Source organism: Bubalus kerabau, chromosome 6 (assembly GCF_029407905.1).
Source record: "Bubalus kerabau isolate K-KA32 ecotype Philippines breed swamp buffalo chromosome 6, PCC_UOA_SB_1v2, whole genome shotgun sequence".
In the NCBI taxonomy this organism is placed as follows: Eukaryota; Metazoa; Chordata; class Mammalia; order Artiodactyla; family Bovidae; genus Bubalus; species Bubalus kerabau.
In genome coordinates, this window is record NC_073629.1 from 106,837,504 (window position 1) to 106,862,153 (window position 24,650).

The window sequence follows — 24,650 nt, forward strand, 5'->3', positions numbered from 1 at the left end:
AATAGAACATTACCAGCCCTCTGAATAATTTTGAAAAATACTGTATGATTCAGCAATTCTACTTCTGGGTTATATATTCAAAAGAATTGAAAAATTCAACAAATCTTTGAAAATTTTATCTTATTGCTAATATTCATTAGCTTCTCATTGTGTCTGAATTCTATCAAGCCTTTTTAAAGTTATTGGGAAAATGTGCACAACAAAAAAGTTACCATTTTACCATTTCAGTGGCCCTAAGCACATTCAGATTGTTCTGCAGCCATCATCATTCACCATCTCCAGGACTTTTTTCCTCTTCCCAGATTAAAATTTTGTACCCATTATACATTGACTTCCCATTCCGATCTGCCCCAAGCCCCTGGCAGAATGACAGGGACTGTTCTGGCAACCAGCATTCTACTTTGTCTCAGACCTTGACGATATGTCATCTAGTAATATGATACATGTCATATAATAAATGGAATCATGTAGTATTTGTCCTTTTGTACTGGCTTATTTCACTTGACATAATGTCTTTGGGGTTCACCCATGTTGGTGCTAGTGGTAAAAAACCTGCTTGCCAAACCAGGAGACATAAAAGATGCAAATTTGGTCTCTGGGTCAGGAAGATCTCCTGGAGGAGGGTGTGGCAACCCACTTCAGTATTCTTGCCTGGAGAATCCCATGGACAGAGGAGCCTGGCGGGCTACAGTTTATAAGGTTATGAAGAGTTGGATATGACTGAAGTGACTTCACACACATGTTATAGCAAGTGTCAGAGTTTCCTTTCTTTTTAAGGCTGAATAATCTTCCCTTGTAAGTAAATATAGGACACATCTTGTTTATCCATTTATCTGTGATGGACACTTGGGTTGCTGTCACCTTTTGGCTGTTGTGAAAAATGCTGCTGTAAACATGGGTGTGTGTGTGTGTATATATATATATATCTGTTCAACTCCCTGCTTTCAGTTCTGTTGAGTACATACCTAAAAGTGAAATTGCTTAATCAGGTATTTCCCTGGTGGCTCAGACAGTAAAGAATCTACTTGCAGTGCAGGAGACCCAGGTTCAATCCGGGTGGGGAAGATCCCCAAAAGTAGAGCAAGTAGTAGTTGAACTCCCATATATCTGTCACCTGTGCTCAATAATTGTGAAAACTTGGCTAGTCTTGTTCCAATGATAATCTCTTTCTCCCCCATTATTGGAACTCAGACACCAGTCATGATAAACTTGAATTAATTAATTTAAAAATTGAAGTAGTATAGTTGATTTATATAAACTTTCTTTTTCTCTGTGAAAGACAAAGCATAAAACAATATTATTACTATAAATAATGTTTGTGAATTTTACTTGAGTCATAGCCATGTATTTGATTCAGTGATTCATATCTCTTGTGTCTTACTAACAAATATGTTCTCAGCATCATTCTTGCTCTTGTACAGTGCAGATATAGATATATTTTACCTATGCTTTTCATCTACCCTTGCCTTCTTGCTTGTTAACAATTTTATTCATGAGTAAAATTTTGTAATACACAGTTATTATGATCACAAGCTGCATAGTCATTTGTAAACACAATTTTAACAGCATATCAATAACTGCCAAAAGTCATATTAGAATGGAAAAGAGTGAAGCAACATCATTATAGACATAACTTTGCTGTTTAGTGCTGAGTTGTGTCTGACTCTTTTGTAACCCCATGGACTGTAACCCGCCACGCTCCTCTGTCCATGGGATTTCCCAGACAGGAATACTGTAATGGGTTGCCATTTCTTTCTTCAGAGGATCTTCCCAACTCAGGGATCAAACCCACATCTCCTGTATTGCAGGCAAATTCTTTACTGCTGAGCCACCAAAGCCCTAAACATTACCTTGAATCACTTCTAATATTCTTTTATTGAGGTATATATATTCTTACGCAAGGAGATCCAACCAGTCCATCCTAAAGGAAGTCAGTCCTGAATATTCATTGGAAGGACTGATGTTGAAGCTGAAACTCCAATACTTTGGCCACTTGATGCAAAGAACTGACTCATTTGAAAAGACCTTGATGCTGGGAAAGATTGAAGGCAGGAGGAGAAGGGGACAACAGAGGATGAGATGGTTGGATGGCATCACCGACTCAATGGACATGAGTTTGAGTAAATTCCAGGAGTTGGTGATGGACAGGGAGGCCTGGCATGCTGCAGTTCATGGGGTTGCAGAGTCGGACACAACTGAGCGACTGAACTGATATATTCTCACACAACATATATATTAGTTCCAGTTAAACAATGTAGTGATTTGACGTTTGTGTATATTGTGAAATGATCACCATGACAAATGTAGTTAACATCTGTCACCATTCATAGTTAGATTATTTTTCTTGGGATGAACCTTTAAAATTTACTGTTTTGTGTGTGTGTGTGTGTAAGTTACTCAGTCGTGTCCAACTCTTTGTGACCCCATGGACTGTAGCCTCCAGGCTCCTCTGTCTATGGAATTCTCCAGGCAAGAATATTGGAGTGGGTTTCCATTTCCTTCTCCAGAGGATCTTTCTGACCCAGGGATCTAGCCTGGGTCTCCTGCATTGGCAGGCAGATTCTTTACCATCTGAGCCACCAGGATGCCAAAATTTACTCTTAGCAAGTTGTTAATATGCAGTAGTAGTTATTATTAACTATGCTGTACATTACATCCTCATAACTTACTTATTTTATAACTGGAAGTTTGTATATTTTGACTATCTTCACCCATTTTGCCCACCCCATACCCCTGCCTCTGGCAACCACTAATCCTTTATCTACGCAGCTTCAATTTCTCTTTTTTTTAGACGTATGCTTTCATTTGCAGTACTTTAATATACTGTATACCTCAGTATGTTACATACTGCTATGTAGAAACACCGTTCAGTTCAGTTCAGTCACTGAGTCATGTCCGACTCTTTGCGACCCCATGAATCATAGCACACCAGGCCTCCCTGTCCATCACCAACTCCCGGAGTTCACTCAGACTCACGTCCATCGAGTCAGTGATGCCATCCAGCCATCTCATCCTCTGTCGTCCCCTTTTGCTCCTGCCCCCAATCCCTCCCAGCATCAGAGTCTTTTCCAATGAGTCAGCTCTTCACATGAGGTGGCCAAAGTACTGGAGTTTCAGCTTTAGCATCATTTCTTCCAAAGAAATCCCAGGGCTGATCTCCTTCAGAATGGACTGGTTGGATCTCCTTGCAGTCCAACGGACTCTCAAGAGTCTTCTCCAACACCACAGTTCAAAAGCATCACTTCTTCGGCACTCAGCCTTCTTCACAGTCCAACTCTCACATCCATACATGACCACAGGAAAAACCATAGCCTTGACTAGACGGACCTTTGTTGGCAAAATAATGTCTCTGCTTTTGAATATGCTATCTAGGTTGGTCATAACTTTCTTTCCAAGGAGTAAGCGTCTTTTAATTTCGTGGCTGCAGTCACCATCTGTAGTGATTTTGGAGCCCAGAAAAATAAAGTCTGACACTGTTTCCACTGTTTCCCCATCTATTTCCCATGAAGTGGTGGGACCGGATGCCATGATCTTCGTTTTCTGAACGTTGAGCTTTAAGCCAACTTTTTCACTCTCCACTTTCATTTTCATCAAGAGGCTTTTGAGTTCCTCTTCACTTTCTGCCATAAGGGTGGTGTCATCTGCATATCTGAGGTTATTGATATTTCTCCCAGCAATCTTGATTCCAGCTTGTGTTTCTTCCAGTCCAGTGTTTCTCATGATGTACTCTGCATATAAGTTAAATAAGCAGGGTGACAATATACAGCCTTGATGTACTCCTTTTCCTATTTGGAACCAGTCTGTTGTTCCATGTCCATTTCTAACTGTTGCTTCCTGAGCTGCATACAGATTTCTCAAGAGGCAGGTCAGGTGGTCTGGTATTCCCATCTCTTTTGAGAATTTTCCACAGTTTATTGTGATCCACACAGTCAAAGGCTTTGGCATAGTCAGTAAAGCAGAAATAGATGTTTTTCTGGAACTCTCTTGCTTTTTCCATGATCCAGTGGATGTTGGCAATTATTATTCAGTAAAAAATATAATAAAAATTCTATATTTTTATACTATAAAAGCATATTATACCTAAACATTAACAGTAATTCTTTTTTAAGATACCTTGTTTGTATCACCCATATCTTTATGCTCAGTTTCTTTTAGTCTGCTGGTACAGGAGACAAAGGATTACTAACAAGTTGCTCAAAGATAACAATTTACATTGGTAACCAAGATTCCGTTACAGTTTTTAGTTTGTTAACTCTGTGAGCAAGAACTCTGGTTATTTAAAACTATTCTTCCTGATATTTGTTGGCTTTTTTGTATATACCATAAATAGTACAATAGGTAGCCACTGCCTTCAGCAAATAAGGTGAGTTTAATTCTGGGATTGGTTTATATATGTGTGTTTGTTAAAATTGGCCGTTTTAAGGGGCTCCAGAAAATATACCTAAAAGCAGAATATAGGATGAAAATGTATCTACAAATTTATCTACATATCTGATAGAATGTGCTGGTAGAGACTGTGTTTACATTTTGGCTTTTTTGGAGGTAAGGGCTGGTAATTATACATTTGCAGCTGTGCATTTCCTTAATGTTAATCTCAGTGTTAAAAATGAGAACTGCCTTATGATCCAGCAATCCCACTGCTGGGCATACACACTGAGGAAACCAGAAGGCAAAGAGACACGTGTACCCTGCAATGTTCATCGCAGCACTGTTTATAATAGCCAGGACATGGAAGCAACCTAGATGTCCATCAGCAGATGAATGGATAAGAAAGCTGTGGTACATATACACAATGGAGTATTACTCAGCCATTAAAAAGAATACATTTGAATCAGTTCTAATGAGGTGGATGAAACTGGAGCTTATTATACAGAGTGAAGTAAGCCAGAAAGAAAAACACCAATACAGTATACTAACGCATATATATGGAATTTAGACAGATGGTAACAATAACCCTGTGTACGAGACAGCAAAAGAGACACTGTTGTATAGAACAGTCTTATGGACTCTGTGGGAGAGGGAGAGGGTGGGAAGATTTGGGAGAATGGCATTGAAACATGTAAAATATCATGTATGAAACGAGTTGCCAGTCCAGGTTCAATGCACGATACTGGATGCTTGGGGCTAGTGCACTGGGACGACCCAGAGGGATGGTATGGGGAGGGAGGAGGGTTCAGGATGGGGAACACATGTATACCTATGACAGATTCATTTTGATATTTGGCAAAACTAATACAATTTTGTAAAGTTTAAAAATAAAATTAATAAAATAAATAAATTAAAAAAAAATGAGAATCTACTTATAGTCAGAAGTTCTCTACTGGCAAAATCAAGTTGTGTAAATTCTTTTAACATTGGGTCGTTTGAAATCTAAACTACAGCAGAGCCAATTAAAGGCTGTGGGAAAAGGAGAGGAACAAACAATTATTCATTCTTTTTCCCTCCTATAGTTTTCTTATCTTGCACAGCAGATCCCAGTATATGCTACTGCACTTCATAACTTTTGAAGGAAGTCTTGTTCAAGATACAAAGAAAAGAGCTCCCTACAATTTAAGATTCCGTCAGTGCTCAGGCGTAAGAACGTCATTCTGTTGTCAGGCACAGATAAACGGGTTAAAGGCAGAGCTAGTTCTTTCTCTATGGCTCTGTTTATATGTTTTCTTGTGCTGTTTTACTCATTAACCATTTTCTTTTTGTTCGAAGATAGTTCATATCCTTGTTCGTTATGTAACCTCAGTAGCTAAGAGCACAGAGGCTTCAGAGTGATAGTGACACTGAAGTTACTGTCCATTCTCCTTCTATTGTTGCAGTGGTATATATAGTAATATATAGTAGTAATATAATGCAGTAGTATATATAGTAATATATAGTAGTATATCGTAGTAATATAATGCAGTAGTATATATAGTAATATATAGTAGTATATAGTAGTAATATAATGCAGTAGTATATATAGTAATATATAGTAGTATATCATAGTAATATAATGACCTTTATATGGAATTTTCAGCTGGTAAAGAATCCACCTGCAATGCAGGAGACCCCGATTTGATTCCTGGGTCGGGAAGTTCTTGGAGAAGGGATAGGCTACCCACTCCAGGATTTTTGGGCTTCCCTGGTGGCTCAGATGGTAAAGAATCCACCCACAATGCGGGAGACCTGAGTTTGATCCCTGGGTTGGGATGATCCCCTGGAGAAGGGCATGGCAACCCACTCCAGTATTTTTGCCTCAAGAATCCCCATGGACAGAGGAGCCTGGCGGGCTACAGTCCACAGGGTTGCAAAGGGTCAGACATGACTGAGCAACTAAGCACAGGCAAAAACTAAGTAAGTATTAACTCATTTAATTTACACAACAACCGTATAAGATAGATATTATTATCCTCATTTTACTGCTGAAGCATTAAGGCACACAGATTTGTAAACTGACTACTCCAAGTACAAATAACTAGTAAGTGGCAGAGTTAGGAATTGATCTGAGGCAGCCTGGCGCCAGGGTCCTTCCTCCTAACCATTATACTTTATTGTTGTACTTACTTGACACCCATTTAAGTAAAGGGAAATGTGAGATAAAAAACGTTCTTAACATCTTTGTGGGCTCTATGGAACTTATTATTTGTTCATTCAGTGCTCCCTGTAGAATCAGTGATTACAGAGAGAACATTTAATCTAAAGCATTCATCCCTATTTTCAAACTAGTATTTTCAGATCTGTTCTCCATCTGAGACCTTGCATTTAGAAAAAGTACACTTGAACTTTTTAGTTGAATTGGCAGATCAAGAGCTTACAGACAGGATATTGCCTCTGAGTATTTAGACTGTATTTGCTGACATTCTGAAGCAGTAATTTGGCACAGTGTTTCTGCTACGAGTTCAGCAGTATTAGGGGTTTTGACTTCAAAGTGTGTATATGTGTGTTTTATATATATCTTTGTAGATAGACCACTTCTCTACAAATGGAGCCAGTCTCACACAAATTCTGAAAATCTTTCAGAGCCATTTAAATCCAAAAAATATCTAAACATTTGAAGTAGAACTATGTGCAACACAACATGTTACCTTTTTGGAGACTTGTGATAAGTAGAGTAATTAAAGCAACCTGCCCACTTTTAAAGGCTCGAAGTTCAGGCCAAAGAACCTCCAGTTAATCTTACAGAGTTAGTTCTTATTTGGGCACCGATTTACATATACTTTTTATCTTTAAGTTAGTAACCACTATTTGATTTAAAAAAAAAAAAAAGTGTTCTGATTTCTTCTGCATCTTTTGTTTTGGATTATGTGGATCTGGCTGTGCTCTGGTTAGAACACATTTCCTCTGGTGATTGGGTCAGTCAAGTGTTTGGCTGCAGCGAGCAATAGATCATCATTTCTGCCCATGAGGTGTGCATCTTATGGAATACATGACTTTCACGCTAATTTTCTTTCCCCTAGGTTTATGAAGGTCTCGACATCATCACCAATAAAGTTTCTGCCCAAGAGCAGAGGCTGTGCCAGCACCACATGATCAGCTTTGTGGATCCTCTCGTGACGAATTACACAGTGGTGGACTTCAGGAACAAAGCAACTGCTCTGATATCCTTCAAGGAGACAGCAGCTAGGCTTGGTGGCTGCGTGGCAGTCCAAGCCAAGAAAGAACTTTTCTTTGTACTGACAGTTTCTCCTGAGCAGAGATACCCAAGACAACAGTAGCATCCCCATCAGAACTCTTTGGATTGAAAGATACAGTGTCCTTGCTGCTGAATTTGTCCTCAGACTGCAGGGTCAGCATCACTTAGGAGTTTATAGAAGTGCTGGATTTGGGCCTCATTCTAGACCTACTGAATCAGAGTCTGCATTTAACTAGAGTCCCAAGTGATTCATAGGCGTATTAAAATTTAGAAAGTACTGTTTTAGTGGAGAGAACACTGACTTAGGAACCAGAAAACCTGTGTCCTAGTTTTAGAACTGCCTCTTTTGACCATATAAATGTCATTTCATTGGGTAAAGTATTTACCCACTGAGCTTGTTTCCCATCCTTTAAATGGGGACAAGAAATTAATTTAGAAATATAACGGGATTATAGTAGGAAAAAATAATTCTGGGTAACACCAAAGAAATTTTGGAAAAAAGAACAACATGAGAGGGCTGCCCTTATATTTTAATGTCCAAACTGCCTTTACTATATGGACTGCTATATATTAAAACATATTGAAAAGTCATAATAATTGTTATAGCATGAAAATTATATAATCTAGACAAATTTATAGCACAGATAAGAAAAGCCAGATACAACTTGAAGTTGTATGTATGTATGTATGTATATATGTATGTATTTTATGATCAAGGTGGCGTTTCAAAACAATGAAGAAATAATGCAGTAGTTAATAATTTTTCCTGGGGCAGTTAATTTTTTTTTTTTAAGTGAAATCAGGTCCTTATTATATGTGATATAAGTTCCAGATGGATTTCAGAGTTAAATAAATGTCTTTTTTTTTTCCTAATGAAACTTTAAAACAAATGAAATAACATGTAATTGAGTAGTTATGTGAGATTAGAGTAGGGAAGGACTTTGTAGATACAGTCTTTTTTAAAAATTTTTTTAATTCAATTTTTTCTTTTTTATTGTGTTAAAATGTACATAAAATTTATCATTTATAAGTGTACAGTTCAGTGGTCTTAAGTATATTCACATTGAGCAGCTGTCACTACCATCTATGCCCATAATAGTCTTTTCTTTTTTTTTTTAAAGGAAAATAGCTAGATTTGGATATATTCTTGTATTCCCAATACAAGAATTTATTGGTAAGAATACTGGCTTCCCTGGTGGCTCAGACAGTAAAGAATCTACTTGTATTGCAGGAGACCCAGGATCGATCCCTGGGTTGGGAAGATCCCCTGGAGAAGGAAATGGCAACCCACTTCAGTATTCTTGCCTAGAGAATTCCATGAAGAGAGGAACCTGGAGGGCTATAGTACATGGGTCACAAAGAGTCGGACATGACCGAGTGACTTACACTAGCCACTAGCCATTGGTAAGAGTGTATTTCAACTATTTCAGTTCCTAGGTTTCTATCCTAAAGAAACCTTGCCACAAGTATACCAGGAGATAAGTGATAGATCTCATTTTAACAACATTATTGCTCTTAACAGCAAAAACATATAAATACCCAAGTTCTACTTAGAGAAGAATATATAAAATGTGCCTTAAAAAAAAAAATAAATAAAATAAAATGTGCCTTGTTCATTTAAGTACTGTATCAGCAGTGAAAATGATGAAGTTGTAGTTCCACACATTATGGAGGAAGAATCTTATACGTAATTAAAGGGGGGACATACAATTTGTTTCTCTTTTTAAAAAATGGACATATTTCTTATAATCCTTGACTGGTAACATCTTTCTCCCCACCCTACCCCAACCTCTTGTAGAGGGTTTCTGATAGAAAAGAGGTCATCTCTCTGTGCCCACAGAGTGGCTGGCAAGGGGAAGAAGTGTATAAATGAGTCTTTATCTGGGTTGAAAGTCTCTTTATCAGTTACCCTCAGAAGCACAGTTCCTCTTAAAGTAGATATTATCTGTTTAACAGAGATTCTAAAGAGAAGAATTCCAAGTAGCAGGGGTATGAGAACAATAATGACTAAAGTAAATTGAGTGCTTACTCAGTAGAAAAAAGTATTTCAGGCATTGTCTTAGGGGTTTTATTTGCATTGTCACATGTAATGCTCATAAGAACTCAGGAGAATTTTATAGGTAAGAAAGCTGAAGCTTAGACAGCTTGAATGACTTGCCAAGTGTTGGAGCTGGTAATTGAAATCTGTTTGTCTTTACATCCTGTGCTTCCCAGGTCATCTGGTAGAGTTTCAAGTGTGAAATACATACTACTACCCCAGAATGGTGAAGACTGACTGAGTCTAAGAATCACGGCTTAGAGAAACCAGCTCATAATTTGCCTTAGAAGGCAAAGTCACATAATGGATGTCATTTTTGTGGCTTCCTGAGCAGCTGACACTTGGTTCTGTGAGAGTTCTTTAGGCTTGTGCTTGTTAAGCTGATTTGGAATACTAAGCAAGCTTTGAATTTGAGCAGCAAGGCTTAGAAAGTTCTAGAACTGGAAGGAATTACCATCATGCATCTGTCTCTGGTTTATACAGATCTCTCCAGAACTGATAGGAAATGATTCTGAGAACTCATGAGAAACAGTGAAGACTAGTATAAAAAATATGACGAATGTGGTTTCTTACTAATCTCCTACTTCCAAGTGAGTCAGCATTATCTTCTTGATATTAAATATTTTGATGTCTTTCTTAACGTTCACATTGAAGATATATTTGCCCGAGATAAAATTCCTATTGTCGTGGGAGGAACCAATTATTACATCGAATCTCTGCTCTGGAAAGTTCTTGTCAATGCTAAGGTATGTTTAGTTCCCTTGTAGTTCAATGAGGAAATGGGTTCTTCTTTCTTGCCAGCTGATTTTATTGGGAGGAAAGTTGACTCTTGCCTATTTTTTATACTCAGCAACTGTACTAATTTTCCTACCTAATATTCTGAAGCAAGTGCCAATTTCCATATGTGAAGTGTGCTCCCCTAGGCTGGCCTAAGGGCAGGGGCTGTATGTGGGAAAGATGCTTCTCTGTGGACTAATTAGCATCGCCATGTAAGTTAACAGTACGTTAGTCTGATTCAGCATTTCATAGCTGTAACAATCGGTATGTCAGGGAGATACCTGACATCAACCTATTTTACAGAGATGGTATTGCATAGGGTAGGACTTTCCAAACTATTCAGTATAAAGTGCTGGAAATTCTGGTCCATTCTTGGATCACACTTGGTGAGAAGCTAGACTTCTGGATGTGTTAATATAGATGTATTAGTCAGGGTAGCTCATACTTCTGATAAGGAAGCAGTGTACCTGAGTACTTGCCTAGACAGTAGATCCTCTTTCTCTTTATTTGCTGTGGCCTCATAGCACTACCGTGGTGTGTTGGGATTTTCTGTTTATGATCTCTCACTATATGGCAAGACCTTCTGATTGATCTCAGTTGTGTTCCTAACACTTAACCAAAGTGCCTGGCACATACAGGGTATCAGTGTTTGTTGAATTGTTTAATTAAATTTACCTCTAAACCTTTGTTTGATAGCCGCAGGAGATGGGCACTGAGAAAGTGATCGACCGAAAAGTAGAGCTTGAAAAGGAGGATGGCCATGTTCTCCACAAACGCCTAAGCCAGGTTGACCCGGAAATGGCTGCCAAGCTGCACCCACATGACAAGCGCAAAGTGGCCAGGTAAGAAAGCTGGGGCCACTGACCCCAAGCCCCTTGAGAGGTAGAGGGCAGTCAGTTCTTCAGGGTGCCTGGGTGTTGAGACAGGTTTGGTAATAGCATCTAGTGGAGATTGATGTGTTCTAGCACAGCAAGTTACTGCTAAGTCACTTCAGTTGTGTCCGACTCTGTGCGACCCCATAGACGGCAGCCCACCAGGCTCCCCCGTCCCTGGGATTCTCCAGGCAAGAACACTGGAGTGGGTTGCCATTTCCTTCTTCAATGCATGAAAGTGAAAAGTGAAAGTGAAGTCGCTCAGTCGTGTCCGACTCTTAGCAACCCCATGGACTGCAGCCTACCAGGCTCCTCCGCCCATGGGATTTTCCAGGCAAGAGTACTGGAGTGGGGTGCCATCGCCTTCTCCGACAGCAGGTTAGAAGGCCCTGAATTACTGCCTTAGTCCAATTCCCTCAATTAATAGTTGCACCCTACTTTGCTGTCACATTTAAAATTCGTAATACAGCACAGCTGTTCCCTAAGGACTGTGTACTCTTGCTTCGTTTTCTATCTGATCTTTGCTTGTATAACAGTTTTCATATAAATTTTTTCTGGCATGCAGCAGTGGCTGAGTTCTGCCCCAGCACACTGCCCACTGGGAGGCAGGTTTTAATTTTGTTTTTTTCCATAACTTGATTTATTTATTTTTTTGGAGGTGAGTTTTATAAATTGTCTTATATTGATCAGCTCACCTTAACACATGGAGGCTTTCTTGAAGGGAAGAAAGAGATGATCTTAGTTCATTAATCATGTTTTCTTAGGTTATTTTGAAATTGAAGCCTCATGTGTTAGGTGTGTTTTTCTCCCTCCCTCCCTAGTATTAGATGGTTTATTTTTTCCTCCATAAATATGCATCTTCATTGGCTCCATATTCTGTTCACTTCTGACCACATCTTCATTTTATCAGTTATTACACCTACTTTTTTCCTTTCAGTTTTCTTGATATATAATTGACATACAGCACTGTATAAGTTTAAAGTATACAGCATAATGATTATTTTTACAAACACCATTACATTATTAGCACGATAAGTTTAGTGTACTTATATAGATAGAAAATAAAAAAGAAAAACATTTTTCTTGTTATGAGAACTCTTAGGCCACCCTCTTAGCTTTCATTTATAGCTTACAACAGTGTTAGTTTTATTTATCATGTTGCACACTACATGCCTCGTACTTGTTTTTCTGTAACTGGAAGCTTGTATCTTTTGACTAACTTCATTCAGTTCCCCCTTCTCCCACCCCAGCCTCTGGTAACCACACATCTGATTTCTTTTTCTTTTGTTTTGAAGTATAATTGATCTAGAACACTGTGTTGATTCCTAGTGCACATCATAGTGATTTGATATTTCTATACATTACAATATGATCACCACTTAGGTGTATTTTTATGCAGTGCTGGAGGTGACACCATATCTGGCAGAGTAGAGGCTCTAATGAGGATCTACTATATGGATGTTTATACACTTTAAATATTGTAGCAACCTTTGGTATTGATAGGGGTTATGAAATATTCCACTCAAATAAGTGTTCTAGATCAATGTTTTCTTAAGCCTTCTCTATTATCCAATCTGCTCTTGAAGCTTTTTTAGAAAATTTTTTCTCTTGTTGTAACTCCCTCCCTCCTCTCCTTGAAGATTTTGGTTACGGTTACCCTTTGGAAGGCTGCACATGATTATGATATCTAAGTGTTTTTTGTCCCTTGAGGTCAGTATCACCCTGTTAATAATGCATATTCTAGATAAATGAAGTATATATTTTCCAGTAGTCAAACATTTTATTGTAAACGTTTTAATAGAAATCTTCCAAAATTTTTTTTGAAAACTCAGGGATACTAAATGAACATTATTTCTATATTGTTTTATGGTATGATTATCTATTCCCTTTATTAATCAATTCTTATCATTTCTCTTTGTTTTGCTACTTGTAGAATAGTAATGAGTTGAGAATATATTTTAGTAAGAACAATAGGTTCGGAGCAGGAATTCTAGAGTCTCTAAAAGAAGATCCAAGGACCTTTTTCATCTTTCTTTTTGTTTGAGGCTGTATATTCTAACCTCCAGATAAGTAAGATATCTATTAAACTACTTTTTTTCCCTCGTAAGTCCTCTTTTGAGAGACCAGTGATGGGGGAAGACGAGGGGTTTCTACTCTTGTGTTAAGGTTTCAGGAAGTAGAATTGGATCAGGAAGGGATAGATCACTTTCAAGCTGATAAGTTGCTATCACCCAGAGTGGTAGAGTATAGATTTGAGAGTTAAATTACCTAGTGCTGCATAACACAGTAGATACTAACAGAGTAGATGGTGGCTTAAGTATGTGGATTCTTTCTTCAGTGATCTTTGTGTGTGTAGTAGAGTACTGAATTAGTCTGAAGCATTCTTCATTAGACATATTTAAAAAGAAAGTTGATGAGCTGGATATACAACATACTTTTGTACTGTGGGAAAGGCATTCCAGCGAGACTAGACTTGTTGGCTTATAACAAGGTATCCCAGCAAGCTTTTACTGCTTACTTGAAAGTGAATATGTCCTATTCTGTTTGTGTAGAAGAAACCTGTTGTTGCTGAACCTAAAGATTTCAGAGAATTTTATGTATGTTTAGAAGGGTAGTTTTATTTCTTTTAAGTTTTCTTTATAACTCTTTTCTGAGTAGCTATAGGATTGCCATATAACCCTAGACTTTCATGTGTTCAGGGGCTTAAACGGTGAAAATGACAATGAGGCATTCTATAATAAATAGCCACTCTCCTGTTACTTGAGAATTAATATTTCCTAATGGCTATGGTTTTTCCTGTGGTCATGTATGGATGTGAGAGTTGGACTGTGAAGAAGGCTGAGCGCCAAAGAATTGATGCTTTTGAACTGTGGTGTTGGAGAAGACTCTTGAGAGTCCGTTGGACTGCAAGGGGATCCAACCAGTCCATTCTAAAGGAGATCAGCCCTGGGATTTCTTTGGAAGGAGTGATGCTGAAGCTGAAACTCCAGTACTTTGGCCACCTCATGCGAAGAGTTGACTCATTGGAAAAGACTCTGATGCTGGGAGGGATTGGGGGCGGGAGGACAAGGGGACGACAGAGGATGAGATGGCTGGATGGCATCACTGACTTGATGGACGTGAGTCTGAGTGAACTCCGGGAGTTGGTGATGGACAGGGAGCCCTGGCGTGCTGCGATTCATGGGGTCGCAAAGAGTCGGACACGACTGAGCGACTGAACTGAAATGAATGGTTTTTATGGATGTGCCTACTCTGCTCTTTCACATGACTTAGGAGCCTGCAAGTGTTTGAGGAAACGGGAATCTCTCATAGTGAATTTCTTCATCGTCAACATGCGGAGGAAGGCGGTGGTCCCCTTGGAGGCCCTCTGAAGTTCCCTAACCCATGCATCCTCTGGCTTCATGCGGAACAGACAGGTAAAAGTCCTTTAGTATCCCAGAGTCCATCTGAGATAAAGCTTATAGTAATATATTGCTGTATATAAATGTTTAGAGTAAGTCAACTATACCTCAATAAAACATTGTTTTGAAAAAATATGTTCTTAGTGGCATATGAATGGCTCATAATAAGTGCTGAGCAAGTGGTCACTATTAATTTTATTATCATTACCAAAGGCACAGTGTCATTTCCCTGGGTACCGGTCTGGAAAGCAGGTAAAGGTATTCCTGGCATTAGTATAAGATACCAAGGGTGAGATAAGATGGGATGGGAAGAGAGCTGCTATCCAGAGAGATCCAAAGGAGAAAGAGAAGTCTCCTGTGGAAGGAGGCCTGACTCACTGAATCGGCTAGTGCTTTCTCCTTATATAATAAGATGATGTGCCTCATTCTTGCTGTTTTTATTGAACTGTAGAGTTTGTGACTGAATATAATTATGAATTATTAGATAATCTTTGGACTCTGAACTTTTTCTTCCATTTGAACAAATTCTCTTCTTTGTGGCAGCTTATGCATTCATCATGTATAGTACGCACCTTCAGCAGGCTTGCTGGTTGATGAGTTAATTTGATTCAAGTTCTAGATGAACGCTTGGATAAGAGGGTGGATAACATGCTTGCTGCTGGTCTCTTGAATGAACTAAGAGATTTTCACAAACGCTATAATGCGAAGAAAGTTGCAGAAAATAGGTGAGAATTTGGCTGTTACTTCCACGTACTCTTCATTCCTTGCTTATGGTCAAAAGACCATAAACACAATACTGGCTTTGGATCTACTTGTTTATTAGCCTTTGTCCTTGGCATTGGCTCGGCTTGTGGGAAGGATGTTGGTGTACTTGTTACAGTTGCAGTTTTCTAATCTCACCAACATTCCCAGGAGTTAATTTTCAACGGAAATAACCTGGGAGCTGATTGGGGGGTGTAGAGGAAGGATTTCAGAGAGGTGCTGACTGCTCAGGGTCTCAGTTTCTCCATCTGTGAGATGAAATGGTTCAGCTAGATCATCTCCAGGGCCCTCTAGCTCTCAGATGCAATGGCTTATCCGCTGATGCTTTCTTGTTCCCAGCCAGGACTATCAACATGGTATCTTCCAGTCAATTGGCTTCAAGGAATTTCACGAGTACCTGATCACTGAAGGAAAATGCACACCAGAGATTAGAAACCAGCTCCTAAAGAAAGGTGTGAATTCTCCATCTAACCTAGCCTTGGACATCCTTGGGTGATAGAGTGTCTAGCTGGTATGGTCTGAGAAAGAACTGAGGCTGAAAGAGTCCCAAATGGCCTTCAGCTCAGAACGGAGATTTTCATGGAGCAAGTATCCACCAGTATGCTGATGTGGCTAGTTTTCTCCGATACCAGGCTGGCTGGACCTTCCTTGCGGCAGAGTGAGAAGTACTTAGAGCTTCTTATATCTGCTTTGTCTTTCAGGTATTGAGGCTCTGAAACAAGTGACTAAGAAATATGCCCGGAAGCAAAACCGATGGGTTAAAAACCGTTTTTTGAGCAGTAAGTCTCATTGTTTTTCCTTATGCTCTGGGTCTGCTTTCAATAGAACGTCGGCATTCTCAGCTCACCCAAAAAGTAAACTTTAGTTTCTGGATCTGACCTGGGGGTGTTGCATAAGTGATTATCCAGGGGTATTTTCTTTTGATACCTCAGGAAACACTTCTTCCTGAGGAAGAAGCTACCTTATACCTTGAACACCTGAGTACTGTCTGCAAGCTAGTAAGAGCAAGGTAGCAATATTTTCTTAGTAGAGTTGGTGTTTGGGGTTGATCTTAGCTTCAAATTTTATAGCTGAAGAACAATTAGATGTCTCTAGGAAGGCTTTCCTAATTAAAATGGTTTTGGGGCCAGATAAGTAGTATAAGAAGACAAAGCCTTTACCAGTTCTTCTAGCATTACTTTTGTGTTCAGATACGTGGTGTTTCAGGCTGCTGCACCTCTTAACTTGAGTTGAATAGCACTTTTAAGGAAAAGGGAAGGAAATTCTCATTCATTGGACCCTGTACTATATCCTTAGCACTAAATTGGGTGCAATACATTTATTACTGGGACTTCAAGGTGGGCATTTTCCTTTTCTTTCTGAGGGTAAGTAAATAGAGGCTTAGAGAAGTTAAATAACTTGCTCAAAATCCCCTTGCTAATAAGCAGTAGAGTACTGGATGCAGGCCTGACTCCAAAGTCCACGCTCAGCTGTACACCCACCATGCTTGTTTCCTTCAGCCCATACCTTTAGCTGGATACCATTAGTATTGGGCCTTGGGTCAGGAATGGTGTGGTCATGAGCTAAAAGATTAATTTAAAGGAGGTTAAGCATAAATGAAACCCTGTTTTTATCTTTTGGGCACTTTTAAAATATGCTTTTGAATCAACTCCTGTTCACCTTTGCCATTGAATTTCTGCTCTCAGTTAGTTACAGATGAGTACAGCCGAGGCCTCCCCTCCGCCCCAGTGCCTCTGAACAGAAATGCCTTGGTCCGTGTTGGACGGATCGCTCTCTCAGTTCTCATTCTCTGCCAGCGTTCTCCATGCACTTCTTCTACTTACCTTGCTTGCTCTGCACATCCTTCTAGACAGAAGTCTTTTTGTCAGCTGAAACTGAAGTTCACTACTACAGATTTCTAACACAGCCTCTTTTCTCACCAGACCTAACAATTAGTCTGTAACAAAAGATGGGGTTTTGGGGGGTAATGATTTGGAACTTCTTCCTGTGGTAAAGCCGCGATAACCCCCCCATCTCTGAGTCACTTCGGGTTGATGGCACAGTGCGTCATATGCTCGTTCCTCATTCGTGTGTGTGCCCACACAGCGTTGGTGCTGGAGTGAAAGGCACAGCTGCCCTGTAAATCAGGAACCGCGTGTGATTGGCCAGGGGCTGGTCTGCTGGGATACGGTTCTGGCACAAAGCCAGAGGGACTTCCCCACCCCAGCTTGGCCTTGGACCTGAGCCAGAAATAGCAGCTGGGAGCCGAGAACTTGTTGAAAGGTGCTGAGACAGGGCACAGAAGCCCAACAAAGGACTTAGAAGGGAAAGGAAAATATAGAGTGGCCTGGAAACAGGTGCAGAGCTTAGCCAAGGCCAGGTGTGCTGTGGATGCTGCCTGCACCCTCCCAGTCTCACCTTTCCATGTGGTGGCAGGTGCAGCCCAGTCCAGTTTATGAACACTTATTTGTGGTTGGCACAGTCCAAAGGCCAGCACCTGCCAGCCGTTGGCATTCCGAGGACTTTGTGTTTTTGTCCATGGGGTGATGCCCTTTGCCTTTAGGCAACTGACTTAACCTAGATGCGGAAGACAGTTTAGTGTGTCCGCACACGGAGGGAGCCAGCAGCAGAGACTAAGCATGGTTGGCTCAGTTGGATGAAATGCCTGTAGCTGTACATTTGGCTACCTCCGGTCTTACCTCCGTTCAGAAGTAATTCGCCACAGGGTATTTCGTGAATACTTCTCTGACTTCTCTGGATCTGTTTCTTAGAAACAGTGCGCAACTACTTCAGTTCCAAGGCTTTTTTCTAATTTTCAGATTGAGCAGCTCCCTGGCTGATACCCTGCTGCTGCCAGCCCGTGATTATCAGTATGGTATTAATGAGTTTTTTGAGTGCCAGACTGCTGAAGGGAGATACACAAACCTGAGATTAGTGTCTGTTTCTCAAGAAAGCTTTGAACTCTCTTGCCACAGAGTGACAGCACCATCAGATGATATGGACCTTAGAACAGGTGTTCACTTCAAGCTGCTAGTTTCCCCCTATAACATGCTGCCTTTTATATTGCAGCCCATACAGTGGCCACCGGGGCTGTTACTGTGTGTTGTTTTCCTGAGTGATCTGGAAGATCCCACACCTCAGACTCTAGATTATACAGCCAGACGTGTTGGATCCAGACCCATCAACCTTCTGGGTCTTTCTTGGACTGTGTGTAGTTGTTCGGTTTGTGTTACTGATTAAAAGGAGTGGCATGGTCAGAATATTTATTCCTTTGGCCCCATATCTTTCCCTTGAGGATTTTGGAGTCCTGGGAGCAGAGTAGATTGGGTCTTGGAAGCTGACCTCTCGCGACTTTTCTTTGTCATCATTAGGACCTGGTACCAGTGTCCCCCCAGTATATGGCTTAGAAGTATCTGATGTTTCGAAGTGGGAGGAGTCTGTTCTTGAACCTGCGCTTGAAATTGTGCGAAGTTTCATCCAGGTAATTACTAATCATGGTCCCGTCTATTGTCTGATTTTCAGGGAGCTTTGTGTAGCTGACACCTTTGTTGCTATGCTGGGGAATGAAGCATTCTTTTCCATGGAATAGAGCAGAAGGGCTGGCTGCTTTTAGATCCCTGGAGGCTGTGTTTCTACTTTTACATTCAGAAAGGTTGTTGTTAAAATCTGTTCACAGCCCACCTGCTTTCTGGGATGAAAAAAAGGAATCTTGGGAAAATCTCACTCCTCTTAATATCAGAGAATGGTATCCAGATCTCTTTGAACAAATGCTTCTTCCCCATCCCTGCCTTGTTCTTTCAGGGCCACAAACCTGCAGCCACTCCAGTAAAGATGCCAGGCAGTGAAACTGAGAACAAGAGAAGTTATCACATGTGTGAGCTTTGTGATCGAATCATCATTGGGGACCGTGAATGGGCAGGTAAGAGTCAGGGGTAGAACACAGAGAAATGTGTAAGGGCGGGTCACACTGACTTCATGAAATTTGAGGGCTTTGGTAGCTTGAATGTGGGAGTCTGCTTGTTTGTAAAAAGATGGCCAGATTCCTCTAGTAGCCTGTATTCAGATTTCATGGAGGCCTTCTCAAACGGGAGAGTTGTCTCTGTATTCTGAATTTCAAAGGAAGATTGTATGCCCTGTACCTTTGCCTCAAGTAGATATTTTATACTGAGAGGTTGGCAGTTAACTTTCCAGAGCTCCTATGACTTTTGTAATCCTCCCTTGGAGGAGTTTCATGGCCTCTCATGTTTAGACCTCAGTGAGGGTGAAGTAGGATTTTAAGGGAAGCCAGGCAACTCACCCAAGAGACCAAAGGGGCAGAAACAACTAAGAGGGGACAGGAAGTGCAGATACTCCTCCTGAGTACATTCTTCAAAAGTGGTATCTCCGGTAATTTTTAAGGTAATGTGCTGAAATGCTGTTGGTCGTATAAATTGTGAAGAAAAGTGTTAAGGGGAACTGTGTGGAAGCAAGACTGTCAGATACTCAGAAAGATAGTGGTGAAACGGTACTCTTCTTCATAAGGTGCTTCCAAACAACCCAGGATTGGCCTGCCCCAAGGTTCTAGTTCCTTGTTTCAGAATCTAGGTCTGTCTTTGCCACAGAGTCAGCCGCATTGCGGTTCTCTGTTGGATTTCTACAGTCATCCAGCAAAGCCCAAAAGGGCCCTAGCTGCCAAGCCTTGGATTTACGTGGTATTCAGAAACTTGTTTAAAGCTCACTCCTTTTACGCACAAGTAGGACTTGTATTTTACCCAGTGACTGGAATCCTCCCGTTCAGAGGACTGCTTTGCATGGTTGGGATTCTCACAGAAGTAGATTTTTCTCCCCATACCAACCAATAGAACTATGAGTTCTGTTAACTGTTAACGCTGGCAAAATGAACCGCATTGTCAGAGTCTGGGGATGGCTGTGATTGCCCAGGCAGCAGAAGAAGCCTCGATTATCGTTGGTTCATAATGATGAAAGGGGAAGAGAAAGAGAGTGCCTGATTGTTTTTTCTAAAGGAAACTTAGTGGTTCGATTTGTCGAACGTCCTTCAGGGATTGCCATAGAGAAGCAACATTTGTGAGCCTTTGTGAGTGGAGCTTGTGTGAGCCTTCTATAGTGCCATCTGTCAAGTCCTTGCTCCCATCTCCTGCTGCCATGGGGAGTCAGTCCAGAGGTCATTTTTTGCCTTAGGCTCTAGCTGGAGACAAAAGCTGACTTTTTCTCTCAAGTAAATTTTTCCTTGACTTCTAACCTCTTCCTTTCCTACTTTGCTTCTAAATCCCTAAAAATGATGTTTTGAGTAAGTGTAAAAGAGAGTTTAATCTCGTTTTCTGTCCTTGTAGGTATTTCCAAATAGGATTTCCTTGAAAAAGAGCAGGCTAGTAAAAAGGAACATCTTTGAGGTACAAGCTGAGAACTGCCTTTGGGGTGAAAGGTCAGAAATTGATATCAGCCGAGAGTAGCTTTTTACTGCTTCTGTGACCCCTTGAAAGGGACCATCAGAAGAATACTCACTGTGATCTCTCTGTGCATTGTGTGCTGGAGAGTGTGAGTGTCTGGGTTAGCCATTCAGATGGCTTATCTGACGCAGGCAGAGGGTTCTCACGCCAAGAGGGGCAGCCTGAGCGAGCTGGTAAGAAGTGAGAAGACAGCTCAGGGTACTGTAGGCCTACAATACAGACAAGAATTTGGATTTGTAACTTTTGAGCCACGTGGGTTGAAATGTATCTGTAACAGGCAGCCGCATATGGGAAAATTGAATCTAGAGCCCTATTCTGGAAAATTGAATCTCTTTTTGAGCTATAGCTAAACCAAAGAGCTTACCTGCTGTGTGACCTTGGACAAGATATAAGACCTCCATGAACTTCAGTCTCCTGTATAAAAAAATGAGCTGAATAATACTGTCCCACAAGATTGTTGTACAGGTTAGTGATAGAAAGCACCCAGCAGATAAATGTGGTTCGTGGTCTGTAGCTCACTCTAGTTTGCTAGGTAGCTGGGCATATGACTTATTCTTCTTTTAAAATGCTAAGCAGCTATACCAATACATGTGTTGATCCTGTTATTGTTAGAGACAAGAATTGTATGGTTAATTTTGTATGCTACCAGAATTAATTGTAGAAAATCCTAATTTTTTTGTTTGTTTTGTCTTAGCACATATGAAATCCAAATCCCACTTGCACCAACTGAAGAAAAGAAGAAGGTTGGACTCAGATGCCGTCACCACCGTAGAAAGTCAGAGTGTTTCCCCAGACCATGACAAAGAGCTTAAAGAAAAGGAACCTCTTGGGCAGAATGATAAAGAGCTGAAAGCCAGCATTTAAGGGACTTGTCCAGTGACCTTTGCAAAGGTGGCAAGAGTCCAGTTCTTTCATTCAGTGCTGTGGTTTTAAAGTCTCATGTTCTCTGCCCTGGAAACAGTAGGTCTTGTTAGCTCCCTGTATGGCTGATGTGTCTGGTCTGGTAATGATGAGTTCGGGAAAGGGTTTTGTTTTTTTCTTTTAATCTTAGAGGTTCTATTTTTAAAAGAGGGACAGATTGCACTTTTAAACATTTGATCTTCTTGGTGATAACTACTGGGATTCACTGTATCCCTTTAAAAACAGTTTTATGTCCTTGACTCTGGCTGTAAATACCTAATTTCCAGACACTTTTATAGCTGACTGAGTTATTGTGAGCCACAATTCTGGAGTTCTGGATGGGAGTGAATGGCAGGAAAGAATCAGCCCCAGTGAGATAACCAAGTGAACCAAATCAGTTTCAGGAATTCCATGAAGAAGCAGAGAATCAGACTGAGGTGGCTGGGACTTAAAGTCTGAAGACTTTTGACATTTGTTGAGCTCCTCCTGTGTGATAATCACTGGTATATTCCTACTGAGTTTGGAATCTATTTTTATTAAAAGTTAAATAAAAAGTTTTTAGGAGCCTCTCTAGTGCTTAAAAAGATGTATATGTGATATCTAACTTATATATTGTGTGCTTTGTTTTCAACATGAGAGCTTTTTCTCAAAGTCAGCGTTCTTAATATGTCTGTCTGTTTATTTAGCAGATGTTTATGAGCACTTAATAGTATTCCTGGAAAACATCTGGAAAGGGTCTTTTCATTTGTTTGTTTGGCATGCGGGGTCCTAGTTCCCCAAAACAGGGATCAGTCCCATGCCCCCTGCAGTTAAAGTGTTGAGTCTTAACCACTGGACCGCCAGGGAAGTCCCAGGAGGACTCTTTTTTAATTGGAGATTTGTTATTTCCAGTTGAAGCTCTCTTACTGGAGTGAACTGAGCTACCAGCCATATATGAATGTAACATAAAACTAAGCATTTTTAAGTACACAGTTCAGCAGCATTTATGTTGTGCAACCAGAACTTTTTCATCATCCCAAACAAACTGTACTTATTAAGCAGTAACTACCCACTTAAGCAGTATTTTATTTGTTTAGAATCTAGAATCCACCTGCAATTCGGGAGACCTGGAATCGATCCCTGGTTTGGGAAGATCCCCTGGAGGAGGGCATGGCAACCCACTCCAGTATTCTTGGCTGGAGAATCCCCACGGGCAGAGGAGCCTGTTGGGCTACAGTCCAGGGGGTCGCCAAGAGTCAGACATGATGGAGTGACTTAGCACGCACACACACACACTATATGAGAGGCCCTGAGTAGGCTAGAGGGATACAGAGACAAAATGAAATGTGATTCTTGCTTTCATAGAGCTTGAAATATTGTTATCTATACACAATAAAATTAGGTAATAGAATATCAAAAACCATAGAGGCTGTGTAGAATTTCACTTGGAGGGAAGAAAGAAGAGGGATCATGGAAGAAGGAGCATTTCTACCAGACCTTAAGAAGCAGTTCTTGGTGAATGTATTGTGAACTATGCAGAAGTTTTATTTTTTAGATTTTTTTAAATATAGTTCAAAAATCAAAATGATATAAAAAGAGATATTCATTGAGAAATCTCACTCCTACTTCCATCCCCTTCTCCTCTTATAGATAATCACTTATTCATTTTTTTATGTGTATCTCATGAGTCTTTTTAAGTAAATAAGAACAAATGCAAATGTGTATTCTTGTTCCTTCCCCTTACCCAAAAGATAACAAGTAGTGCACACTGGCTTCATTTGCTTCCTTCCTTGTTGGCAATACCTGAGCGTGCGTGGCTTTCTCCTGCCTCCTCAGGCAGGTCTCCTGTTTCTTTTCTTTACCACCCTCCTGAAGGTCACCAGTTGACACCAGGCGTTAAGCAGGGTTCACTCATGTTTGCTAAACTTCATTCAGATGCCAGGGTGAGGCCAAAACTAGCCTCTGAGGAATTCTCAGGCTGTGGCCAGCTTTTTCATTCAGCCAGCACATATTTTAGAACTGAGCCAGGTGCTGTGCTAGACTCGGGGGGTTCAGTGATTAAAAAAGCCCACATCAGTCAAATAGTTACAGAATTACAGCTGTGATAAGGGCTGTAAAGAAGGGACCCTAGCCGTGAGTACAGGTAATCCGCAGCCCTGCCCCTCCTTGGTGTGTGTGTGTGTGTGTGTTGGTGTGTATGTGTGTGTGTGTTGGTGTGTGTGTGCGTGCGTGCGTGTGTGTGTGTGCGCGCGCATGCATAGGTGTGTATTGAGGTGCATGTGGCACAGCACGAGTCTGGAGCAAAGACTGCACACAGTAGCACGTGATCTGGAAGCCAGATTTCACAACTTCACTGCCTTCCCCCGACCCCTCACCCCCAGTCTGTGGGGTGTCCTGGGTCCCTTGAGTTTTATTGATCCTTACCCACATTACCTGATTTGAATCTCAAGAATAAGTGTATTTTTTGGTCAAAGAAGAAATTGTCATTGAATCCACATCATCTTATTTTCTATATTAGATGTGGTGTAATTTTCCCAATCCGTGTATTAACTGCTTCAGGAGCTGATGGGGTGGGAGGTGGCACCTTCCCTCTGGAAGTGGAGATGAATCCTTGCTGTGAGCCAGGCAGCACCACCAGCGTATATACATTAGCTTCTCATACAGCCCTGGGAGAGAGAGACTGCTTTTGTGTATGTTTCCCAGTGGGGAGACGGGCTCAGCAAAGGTACCTAAGCCAGTACATGGCAAAGCTGGAATTGAAGCGAGGCCACAGAACTCAGGGTTCAAGCTGCTGAGCCCTGTGTTAAGCTGGCAGAATTTAAAGAGGAACCTTAGTCTCTGAAATGCTCTTCACTCAAGTTGCTAAGTATGTTTTAAACCTTAAAAAAA

At 40.7% G+C, this 24,650-nt stretch overlaps 1 protein-coding gene across 2 annotated transcripts in view; it reads left to right on the forward strand.

Moving 5' to 3' along the window:
- Positions 1 to 22,366, forward strand: part of TRIT1 (tRNA isopentenyltransferase 1) — a 55,364-nt gene extending 32,998 nt beyond the window's left edge. For both annotated transcript variants that reach the window (XM_055586292.1, XM_055586291.1), the window contains exons 2-11: positions 7,431 to 7,571; positions 10,292 to 10,390; positions 11,118 to 11,263; positions 14,567 to 14,709; positions 15,308 to 15,419; positions 15,796 to 15,908; positions 16,158 to 16,235; positions 18,807 to 18,916; positions 19,237 to 19,354; positions 21,577 to 22,366. In XM_055586292.1, the coding sequence (XP_055442267.1) occupies positions 7,500 to 7,571; positions 10,292 to 10,390; positions 11,118 to 11,263; positions 14,567 to 14,709; positions 15,308 to 15,419; positions 15,796 to 15,908; positions 16,158 to 16,235; positions 18,807 to 18,916; positions 19,237 to 19,354; positions 21,577 to 21,746 (1,161 nt within the window). In that variant the 5' untranslated portion in view covers positions 7,431 to 7,499 and the 3' untranslated portion in view covers positions 21,747 to 22,366. The remainder of the gene's footprint in view (positions 1 to 7,430; positions 7,572 to 10,291; positions 10,391 to 11,117; positions 11,264 to 14,566; positions 14,710 to 15,307; positions 15,420 to 15,795; positions 15,909 to 16,157; positions 16,236 to 18,806; positions 18,917 to 19,236; positions 19,355 to 21,576) is intronic.
- Positions 22,367 to 24,650: the final 2,284 nt, after the last annotated feature.